The sequence below is a fragment of the Entamoeba nuttalli genome, assembly GCF_000257125.1.
Source record: "Entamoeba nuttalli P19 unplaced genomic scaffold asmbl_3772, whole genome shotgun sequence".
Classification (NCBI taxonomy): domain Eukaryota; phylum Evosea; order Mastigamoebida; family Endamoebidae; genus Entamoeba; species Entamoeba nuttalli.
Window position 1 is genome coordinate 21,758 of NW_008576320.1, and position 11,429 is coordinate 33,186.

General features: G+C 25.3%; 6 protein-coding genes across 6 annotated transcripts; 1 reads left to right on the plus strand and 5 right to left on the minus strand.

The window, feature by feature from the left end:
- Positions 1-78: 78 nt before the first annotated feature.
- Positions 79-4,407, minus strand: ENU1_080760 (hypothetical protein; the record flags this gene model as incomplete). The annotated part of the gene is made up of 1 exon (XM_008858703.1): positions 79-4,407. The coding sequence occupies one exon, from the start codon at positions 4,405-4,407 to the stop codon at positions 79-81; it is 4,329 nt and encodes a 1,442-aa protein (XP_008856925.1).
- A 230-nt stretch (positions 4,408-4,637) lies between these two features.
- ENU1_080770 (translation initiation factor eIF-2B epsilon subunit, putative) lies at positions 4,638-6,548 on the plus strand (the record flags this gene model as incomplete). Its single annotated transcript, XM_008858704.1, has 1 exon — positions 4,638-6,548. One exon carries the CDS (start codon positions 4,638-4,640, stop codon positions 6,546-6,548), a length of 1,911 nt encoding a protein of 636 aa, XP_008856926.1.
- A 65-nt stretch (positions 6,549-6,613) lies between these two features.
- Positions 6,614-7,516, minus strand: ENU1_080780 (hypothetical protein; the record flags this gene model as incomplete). The annotated part of the gene is made up of 1 exon (XM_008858705.1): positions 6,614-7,516. The coding sequence occupies one exon, from the start codon at positions 7,514-7,516 to the stop codon at positions 6,614-6,616; it is 903 nt and encodes a 300-aa protein (XP_008856927.1).
- A 179-nt stretch (positions 7,517-7,695) lies between these two features.
- Positions 7,696-8,679, minus strand: ENU1_080790 (hypothetical protein; the record flags this gene model as incomplete). Its single annotated transcript, XM_008858706.1, has 2 exons — positions 7,696-7,830; positions 7,915-8,679. The coding sequence occupies 2 exons, from the start codon at positions 8,677-8,679 to the stop codon at positions 7,696-7,698; spliced, it is 900 nt and encodes a 299-aa protein (XP_008856928.1).
- A 225-nt stretch (positions 8,680-8,904) lies between these two features.
- Positions 8,905-9,426, minus strand: ENU1_080800 (nuclear movement protein, putative; the record flags this gene model as incomplete). Its single annotated transcript, XM_008858707.1, has 1 exon — positions 8,905-9,426. One exon carries the CDS (start codon positions 9,424-9,426, stop codon positions 8,905-8,907), a length of 522 nt encoding a protein of 173 aa, XP_008856929.1.
- Positions 9,427-9,505: 79 nt separating this feature from the next.
- On the minus strand, positions 9,506-10,963 carry ENU1_080810 (AAA family ATPase, putative; the record flags this gene model as incomplete). The annotated part of the gene is made up of 1 exon (XM_008858708.1): positions 9,506-10,963. The coding sequence occupies one exon, from the start codon at positions 10,961-10,963 to the stop codon at positions 9,506-9,508; it is 1,458 nt and encodes a 485-aa protein (XP_008856930.1).
- Positions 10,964-11,429: the final 466 nt, after the last annotated feature.

Consider the following 11,429-nt stretch of genomic DNA (forward strand, 5'->3'; position numbering starts at 1 on the left):
AAAGAGATTTTGTAGTGTGTGAAAAAATATAAGAAGAGAAAAAAAAAAGAGATGAGAATGAATTAAATTAATGAAAAGTTATTCTATGAAATCATTCATTAAGAAGTCATTAATAATTTCTGGTTTCCATTGTAAATTTCTTCTTTTCATATCAAGTAAAAGAACATTATATTTTGATAAGACTCTTCGTAGTTCTACTTCATCTTCTTGTGATAATATTTTTCTTAATGTAATTATTGGAGTTATACTAGTTAGTTCTGTTTGAATTGAATTTTCAGGATGAAGTGGAATAATTATGTTGAAGAAAGGGGAGAGTGTTGTTGTAACTCCAGACAATGGTAATGTAAATAGCCACCTAAAAGGTTCGAAATCAATTAAAGGATTAATATTTACTATATCAATAAATTTAAGAATTTCTAAAAGGACATTTGGTTCAAATTCTTTATAATTTTTAATGATTCTAATGGCTTCGACTAAAATTGGTCCTAATAGTAGTCGGGTCATAACAAATGAACACTTACAATAAATAACCCTTAAGAATAAGAAAGAGTTTATAAGTACTTGATTAGACTTAGGATATAACGCTACAATTTTCAAAATTCTTTTTAGTAATTCTTTTGCTATTTTATCAAATGTATAACAGTCACCACATAATACTACAAATGCAGCTTTTTTTAATTCATATGCTTCTATACAATCTACTCTTTCTTTTATTCCATTACCACTTCCTTTAGCACTTTGCCATACTTGGTCAAGATGTTGAGAATAAACAAGAGAAATAATTGGTAACCATTTTGATAATCGACTTGGATTAGAAACAAAAAAGTTTTTATCATTAAATGTACTTATTACTAAATTTTTCCATTTTCCAGTTAATAAACCAGAACGTTGTAAAGAAAGAAGAACATCTTCAACCATTGAAATATTTTTCTGTTCAAGAATTGTTTCTAACTGAGGAATAAGTAATGAAAGAGATGAAGACACATTTGCAGAAAATATTTGTAATGGATTTGCTTCAGATGGTTTTAATGAAATAGCTAATGGAAGTAAATCTGATGTAAATGAACTAAGGTCATCTGGAAGTGTAAATTTTTGAACTGCGGAATAAAATAATTGGAATATTTGAGGAGATGCTACAACGATTTGAGGTGGAAGATTATTTATTTCAGAACATGACACTAATGAACGTAAAGCCCTTAAAAATGAAGTTATTGAATGATTTTGAATAGTAGTTATTGACAAAGAAAAGAATTTAAAAAGTTCTGGAACTAATTCTTTTAATTCTTCACCATTTGCCATTGGAAGTATTTGAGAAATAGAGTCAAATAAAGAGTCTGCAGGTATTCTTCCTAATTTAAATAAAGAACATAAAGTTGAAATATATAAATTGATAGGATTAGAAGTAAATTTAAGAAATAGACTTGAAAACATTTTTCTATGTTCTTGAGTTGTAGCTGTATGTTCTAAAAGAGAGTCTGGAAATACAAAAAATACTTCTTCCATTAAAAATGCTAAGTCATCTTCTATTATATCATGAACTTCTTTAATTTGAATACGAGGTAATTGTTGATATAATTCACTCACCATTGAAAATAATCCAAAAAGAAGGGGTTTGAAGAAATGTTGATTATCTTCTTTTTTTTGAATATTAAACATTGGAGCTAAAAAAGTAATATTATTTGATGACTCTTTATTAACTGGATATTCTCTAAAGATACGATGTACTAATTGAGTAATTATTCCAATTAATCTAATTACATCACTATAAAATGCATCAGAATTTGATTTCATCATAGATGGTACTTTTAAAAATATTTCTGGTAATGTTTTGGTTGCTAAGATTGGTAAATTTTCTTTTGGAGAATTAAGAGAAAAATCAGTGAATATTTCTGGGTCAATTAAAACATCTAATGGAATTGCATCCATTGTATCCAATGAAGTTTGAATTAATGCTGGTGTAGAACGAACTAAAGTTCTAGTTAAAATTAATAATTTTGAATGAAAAATTGGTTGTAGTGAATGAGATTTTATTGGAACACTAATAGCAGTTAAAATATGTTGAGAAAATGAATGAAGTATTTCAGAATGTTCATATCTAGTAAAGAGAATAATTAATAAATCTGCAGCTTTAACACTTTCTCTAACTACACATATTCTTTCTATTATCATTAATATTATATGTATTGGTGTATTAATAAGTGTTCTTGGAAATGGATAAATGACTAATAAAGATTTCATTTCATCATTAATTTCTGTTGTTAATAAAAGGTCAAAACAACCTGGAATATCAGCATTAATAATTTGTGTAAAATACGTTAAGAATCTTAATTCTCTTTTAATCTGAGTTGTTGAGTTTTTAGTGATTAGTTTTGTTTCTTCTTTATTTTGAATAGTAGAAGATGGTTCTTCATTAGAACCAACGGCATCAGTATTTTCAATAATCATTTCATCTTTACCATTTAATACTCCCATTACAATAGAAATAAAAAGTGTTGCATCATGTGACATTAAAAATAAAAACCAATCTCGTGCAACTTTAAAATAACGTTCATCTGATTTTAATAATGAATAAATAATGCATTTCATTTGGTTTGTATTTATAATTTTTTGATAAAATTTATTCATGTGCATACAAATTAATAAACGCTCATAATCTATTACGTCTTGAAGAGCACTAAATGGTAATGCTTCAGCATTTGATGCTAAAAGTGAAACAATTATTGGTAAAAACTGTTCTGCACTAGAAACATTTTTCCATAAAAATGATACAACTTCTTGAGAAGATGATAAATAAATTTTGGATTGTTTTGTTAGTCTAAAGAAAAGTCTACAACAAACTAAAGCAGGAGCAATATTTGAAGAAGACAAAATACTATTAAGAAGTATTTGATTTAATTGATAATGAAATTCTTCATTTGACGTAATTGAAGCAAAAGTAAGAATAACACTTAATAAATTGTTCAATGCTTTTACTTCACGTTCTCCAAATATTGTTTGTATCAATGTTAATTGTTTTTTAAATGGTTCTAATGAATCTAGAATTGGTAGTTCTATTTTCAAATTATCATGAAGTGATGAAACAGTTTTTTTAATTATTATTAACGCTGATTCTAATACACTAAGGTCAGTAGCATTAAGTTGTTTTTGAAAATAATCATTTATTAAAGTTTTAAATAATGATAATGCTATTGTAATATACTGACCTTTTTGTTCTTCAGATGGAATATAATACATTACAAACACTATTTTTTCATTAAATTCCATTGAATTTAAATGTTTTATAAGTTCATCTATTTGAGCATTTTTTAACATTTCAATTAGTATATTACTTTGTTCAACATTTTGTTTATTTAAATTAATTTTAATAAACAAATTCATTAAAGGTAATGTGAGAGTATTTCCAATAACATTTGATAATAATTTATTTTTGATAATAGCAGAAAACATTTTAGTACATTCTGATGATGACCCTGTGTCAGTAAAGTCTCGTTGTAAAATTTCATAAATTGATTTAATGAATATATCTTTAACATGTAATTCAAAATATTGTGAATCATTTTCTCCAATAAGATATTGAGTTAGTCTTTGTGTTATTCCACTATCATTAAATGTTACTAATTTAATAACTACTTGAATTAATTTTCTTTTACAATCACTACTTATATTAATTTTATTTAATTTTAATTGTTCATTCATTAAGTCAAGTGTTTGTTTAATAACTAATGTATTTTGATTTAATAACATTTCACATAACCCATCACATAGTGTTTGTTCCTTAATATTATTAAAATTAATTTGATATTTCTTTAAATTTATAAACTTTAAAAGTCCTTCTCTTGTATGTGGTGTAATACAGAGATGTAACCACATTTCTTGTTCAAATTCCAAATTGTATTGGTCATATAATTTTTGAAATAAAATTAATGCTTTTTCTTGTAACCCATTCACTGGTTGGAGTAAACTTGATGCAAAACATGAAACTAATGGTTCTAATAAAGACAATGTAAAATCATTATTGTTTAATAGAAATTTGTCTATCATTTCAATACACCTCCCTCGTATTTGGGGTAAAGCTGTTTTACCCATAAGAAGAATAATTGGAAGAAAAAGTTGAATATATTCTTTCATTTGGTTTTGTGAATATCTCTTAAAATATGAAATAATAATATCTAATACAACTCCATGTACTGCTTGTGGCATATTTTGATCAGCAGCTTTAAGAAGTGCTTCAAAAAATAAACTTTGATGTGGAATTTCTATAATTTCTTTTTTTTCATTTATAATTCTAAGTAATGAATTTAAAGGAGAATAAATGTCCATCCAATCTCTTGCAACAATACTTTGGTCAAGGTATTCTTTAAACTCATTTTCATATGAAACTCCCCACGAAAAATTAAATATGTTCATTTGAAAAGAATAAAATGAAAAGAAAAAAATCTTTTAATTCAATCTAATTTTTTTTAATTTTTGTTACCTCAAAAAAATAAAAAATAAAAAAATAAAACAATTTTTAAGTAAAACAAATTTTTGTTATAATTAGTTAAAAACCTCAAAAATAGGGTTATAAAAAAGAAAAAAAACCCTAAAAAAAAAATGGAAAGAAGAAAAGTTTTTTTTTGAGACTTTAAAAAACCAAAATGACTTTAGAAGTTCCAACTAAAAGACAAGCAGTAATTTTAGTAGAAAATGAAATAACTGATATGGAGTGTAATGCGTCATTATTAATGATATTAAACACTCCACTAATTTTATATATCATTGATCATTTATTAACACAAAATGTTGAACAAATATTTATTGCATGTAATTTAGAGAATAAGATTAAGATTAGTACAATTATTCAAAACAGATATAAATCAAAAGTAGTTCAATTTATTGTGTGTGATGAAACTAAAAGTTCTGGGGAAATTATAAGACAAATATCAGAAAATTCTCAATTAGAATCAGATGAACTTATTGTTATTAAAGGAGATGTTATTACTACATTACAACTTGATCCAATTTTACAATTTCATAGACAAAATTGTAGAGATGGACATGTAGTAACAGTAGTATATAGAAAGAATCATATTGTCAATGAGTCAAGGTCAGATGATGATAAAACAATAGTTATAATAGATGGATTAACAAATAGAATACTTAAAGTAGATGATAGAAAAATAGAAAAAACAAATAGACCATATTATCTTCGTTTATCATTAAATAAAGAAACACCAAAAATTGAAGTTCATGGAGATTTTATGGAAACAGGTGTATTTATTTTTACAAGACAAGGATTATCATTATTTAGTGATGCAGATAATTGTGATATGAATGAATTCCCTGAAATGTTTTATCCAAGAATATTAGAAAATGATATTACAAATTTTAAATTACATTGTTATATTGCTAAAGATAATGAATATTCTGTTCGTATTAGAGATATTGCTACATTTAGAAAAGTATCAACAGAAATGTTACAAAGACATGGATATCCATATACAACTGATCTTAATGTTTTTGGATATGATTATAATATGTATGGTCATAATGTTGTAAGTCATGCATCATCTAAAGTTCCATTAAAAATATTACAAAAATCCAAAAATGTATTATTATGTGAAAGAACTACAATTGGAATAAATACAACATTAAACAATTCAGTAATTTGTTCTGATTGTATTGTTGGAGAAGGTAGTAGTATTGAAGATTCTCAAATATTCAATGGAACAACAATAGGAAAAAATGTACAAATTATTTCATCAGTTATTGGAAATAATTGTATTATTGAAGATGATGCAATTGTTTCTCAAAAATATTTATGTGAAAATACTATTTTTGGTAAAGATGGTATTGAAAAATCTACTAAACCTAATGACCAATTATTTACTTCTCGTGTACAAAAACATAATGCTTCTAGTTTATTAAGAAGTGGCAGTGCTCGTATTAATTTAATTGATAATGATAGTGATGATGAAGAACAAAATAGTATAGATGAAGAGAAACAACAACCATTTAGTGTATTTAGAAGTACTGTTAAAAGGTTTATTGAAGCTTATTTTGTTAATCATGAAAAACATATGCTATTAACTCAAATTACTTCTTTAAAAGCTACTTTTAATTATTCAATGAGTGAAACAGTTTCTGCTATTATTGAAGCATTTTTACTTATTGGAGATCCAAATGGAACAAAAACAACTTTAGAACAATTAAAATCATTAGACACTTCTTGGGAAATTCTTGAAAAATTTACAACAAACTGTGATGAACAAGTTGAAATTTTATTTTATTTATGTGAATTTTGTGATGACTTTAAATACTTTGAACCAACTTTTATTTATATTCTTCATGCTCTTCATGAAAATGAAGTTGTTAGTGAAGATGCTATTTGGAAATGGAAAGAAGATTGTTCTAATTCTGAAGACTATAGTAGGTTCATTGAACTATCTCAAGGGTTCTTAACCGCACTGAAAAATGCTCAAAATGAAGAAGAAAATGGTGATGAGGAAGAAGAAGAAGGTGATGATGATGAATATGAATACGAAGAAGTTGAAGAAGATGAAGAATAATTCAATTGAATCAGTTTTAAATAAGAATTAAATAAATTCCACAAACAAATAATAAAACAAAATAATTAGAAGCCTAAAGAATGAAGCATTTCATTGTCAAAATGGATTTGATCAATTGTAATTTCATCAGATTTGTCAGTTATAGAACTATCAAAAACTGAAGAATCAACTTTTACATAAGTATATCCAATAAGTTTAATTTCATCAGGAGTTAATTGTGCATCATTAAGAGTTTCTTGAGAAAGAATATAACAATTAGTATTTTTAAAAGAGGAATTAAGAAGTCTACGACATTTGTCAGTAATTGATGTAAGATAAGACTCACTAATATTATTTCCATTTGGTAGTTTATAAGACTTCCATAAATAAAAATTCATAGTTTTTGAAGTTACTTTTTGTGAAGAAATACGACATATTAATTTAATTCCTTTTTCAATAAGAATCCATGAAAGAAATGAATTAAAAGCAGATTCTCTATTTCTGTTTTTTCTTTTTCTTAAGAATTCATTTGTTTTAAAAGAAAAAGGAGTATCAACACTATTAATACTTGGTTTATCATTCCATAAATTATTACATCCAACTAATTTTTCATCATTTGTTAAAATATCTAATTTACAGTTTATTAAGTCTTTAATTTCTTTTTCATTTTTTATTGTATCAAACTGATTTTTTTCAATAATAATTTCACTATTTGAATTTTTTCTTGCATCATTCCACATTTTTCTAACAACACATTCAAATATAACGGCAATTTCTAAAATTTTATTTTGGTCATATCGTTTATTAAAATACACATCATCTGAAATATATACTTTTTTTGCATAACTTGATTTTTTTGTTTTTCTTAATCGTATTTGAGCTCCACATGCAGCTGCTAATACTAATAATTGACTATTACATTCAGCTTTTTTATCTCGTACTTCTCTTTGTTTACGAGCATCATTTGATGCTCCTTTAGATAGATCCATATGATATTCTTAGTTTATCTATTTAACAATTTATCATGAAATTTAGTTCAATCTTTAATTTCTAAATCAATTTGGTAATTTTTATTTAAAATCATTAAAAATTTTGAAACAAATCTTTTTTTATTTTTTCTTTTTTTTTAAAATAAAACCGTTTTTCACCACCAAACAACTTTTACAAATCACAATAAGAGGACTTTAATGTTTTTTGGAGTATCTTCGTCATTAAAATGTTTAGTTGAATACTTAAGAGAATTAGCCAATAAAGCAACTTCTTCTTCTTGGTAAGTTTGTAATGTTCTAACGCATTCAAGTACCTACGTTTTAATATAAGTGTTATCATTAATAAACTATTATATATAATAAAATTTATTATTAATTTATTATAATAAAAAACAAACATTGAATTTTCCTTTTGTACTAAAAGCACCAGTTGGAACAACTGTATCATACAATAAGATACATCCAGTCATAATTCGTAATAACTGAATACCATTTGACCCATGTTTTTGTGCTTCTACACAACAAGAATAAGCAACAGTTCGGAGCCAATCTCCTAAATTATCTAAACTTAAACCATTTTTAATATCTTCATTTAATGCTTCACATAAACAAAGAATCATTGGTGCAGCAAAAGCAAAGAACATAGAAATTTGATTTGTTACTTCATCTCTTAAAACAACATCTTCACGATGTTTTTGTTTCATTTTACCAACGGACCTTCTGTAATAACTAAAATCATTTTGAAGACCAGGATTAGCTAATTTCTTATTATCAAATTGAACAGCAAAATCTATTAATTCCATTAATTTGACAGTAACAGCTTGGTATTGAGTAACACTATCATTTCCATTTAATTTACAGATTAGTCTTAGAGATTTAACTACTTCTGTTTTCATACTTCTACTGTATTCAAAAAATGAATTAATCGTTTGGACTTGAGGTATAATTGCTTTCCATGCAGCTTCTTCTGTCTCTGGTGATGGAGTTGCAATCGCTGCTCTAATTTCAGTTTCTTTTGCTTTATAATTTGTCATCTTTTGTAGCATTTCATTAATATGGCTAGCGACTTCATTAATAGTTTGGAAAGGCTCTTGTTCAGCAGCCGAAGGAGTGGCAGAGAAGTTGATTGGAATAGCAACAATTTTAGAGTGTTTTGCTCCCATGAAAAACTTTTTTTGATTTTTTTGTTTCTTTTCTTTTTTTTTAGGTTTTTTATTATCTCATTTTAATTTTTTTTATTTTTTATTTATAGTTTTAATATAATTTTGATATAGTTTAAAATAGTTATATTGTTAATTTTAGACAAAAAAAATTAAATAAAAAGGAAAAAAAGAAAAATGAAGAGTTAAACAAAAAAACACAATCTTTTAATCAGTTTCAAAAAGTTCTCAATTCATCATCTTTGCATTACTAAAATCCATCTCGGGATGTTGTGTTTTAAATTTTTCAAAAGCCTTCATTTTATCAATTTCATCTGAGGTTGGAAGACCTAATTCTTTTTGGTGTTGATCAAACATCATTTTTTGTACTAATTCTTTAGTGTCACCATCTAATTCATTAACATCTCCTACTGTTTCTGCTTTTATTTTTTTAGTATCAATTTCTTCATCTCCAATAATAACACAACTCCACCAATCCATTGTTTTTTGCTTAACTAAGTCAATCACTACAGTAGTTTTATCTTCTATAGTCCAACAACAATCATTTTTTTTAACTAATTTACTTAATTTTCCATTTATAAATGTTTCTCCTTTTATTTGAAGGAACAATTCATCATTAGTAATTTTACATTTAACGTCTTTTCCTTTAATTGGTGATGGATATGTAACAGTAACAGTTACTTCATTAAGTGTTTGTGTGAATTTATATTTTTCATAAACAGCACCATTATTAATAGGATCTCTTGTCATTATTCAAATGAATTTTAAGTTTTTTTCTTTTTTTTTTAGAAATACATAAATTAGTTAATTTTTATTAAATTTAATAGAATTATTGCATATATTGAAATAATTTAGGTGTTGACGGTTGAATTGTATCTTTGTTTATTGGTTTAGTAAATCTATCATATTCAATTACTTTGTTAAAAGCTAATTTATCAGGAAGAAATGACTGGTTTTGTTGTGTTTCAGTTGGATGTTCTGAACTTCTATTTACCCTAATAGGAACAACATAATTAGGTTGCTCTTTAACCATTTTTTTAAGTGTTAATGTAGCTTTATATATTGCTGTTGATTTTTTTGCTCGAGTCAAATATAAACAACATTCTGCAAGAACAGTTTTACATTCAGGATATCCTAATATTTCTACAGATTGAAATGTATTCATTGCTACAACCATTGCATTGGTATCTGCTAGTCCAATATCTTCTGTGGCAAATCGAATCATTCTTCTTGCAATATATTTTGGATTTTCTCCACTTAATATCATTCTTCCTAACCAATATATTGCAGCATTTTCATCACCACCTCTCATACTTTTATGGAATGCACTAATAGTGTTATGATGATCTTCACCACTTTTGTCATATTGAAAGTTTTGTTTCTGAAGGAATTTTGAAATAATTTCAGAAGTAAGTGTTATATGAATTTCTTTTGGTTCTTCTATTGGTTGATATGAAAATTCAATATTTTCTAATTTACTTTCTTTAGGTATAATACAATCATTTTCATCTATTACTATTGTAGTATTATCACTTTCATTACGTTTTATTATTTCGTTTAATTCTTCTTCGCTTAAATTATTAAAATAATTAAAAATAAATTCTAAACAATTTAAACCATTTCTTGCATCTCCATCAGCATATTTTGAAATTATATTAATACCTGATTCATCAATAATAAATTTATTATTTTGATATTCTTCTTTAATTGCTTTTTTTATTATTTTATTAATACTTTCATTTTCAAGTCTCTTAAGAATTACTAAATTACAACGACTCATTAATGCATTATTTAACTGAAATGATGGATTTTCTGTTGTTGCCCCAACAAGTATGATTGACCCATTTTCTATTGCTGGAAGAAAAATGTCTTGTTGTAATTTATTTAATGTATGAATTTCATCTACAAATAAAACAGTATCTTTTTTCTCTCTTTTTTTTCGTTCTTTTGCTTGTTCAATAACATTTTTTAATTCTTCTTTTGAAGTTGTTACTGATGATATTTGAACAAAGAATGACTTTGATGTATTTTTAATAATTCTTGCAATTGTTGTTTTACCACTTCCTGGTGGTCCAAATAAAATAGTTGACTGAAGGCTGTCATTTAAAATCATTGAGTTAAATGGGGTTCCAATACCAATTGCACTCTCTTGTCCTATGATGTCTTCTAATCTTTTAGGGCGTTGTCTTTCTGCTAATGGAATATAGGAAATATCTTTATCCGAATTACAATCTCGTCTAATTTGAAAATAAGATTCTAACGTTGATTTTTGTGGTGAAAACCTCATTTATACTAATAAGATTTTATCTATTCCTCTTTTTTAAATATTTTCTTGCACTAATCTTGTTAATCTTCTTATAACAATTTTCTAATTTTTTTAAAACAAAAAATTATTATTAGATATTCTATTATTAGATTTATATGAATAGAAATAAATGTTAAGATTTTTGAGTTTTGTATATTTTATTGCATTTATAAAGTGAGGGAATTATCAAATACCAAGCACTACAAGCAAATTTTTAATATTAATAAAAACCATTTGAATAATTATACAAAATGGAAGAATAGCAATATAGAATGAATAATACGACTTAACAATGAAACAATAAATTTAAAGAATATGCTTGATAGAAATGACAGGCAACGAAAAAAAACAAATAATAGAAAAAAGAAGATAAAGATAAAAAATAAGATAAAGAAATAATATAAAAAGAATATAAATGAAAAAAAGGGTCAATTATTAGATATATCCA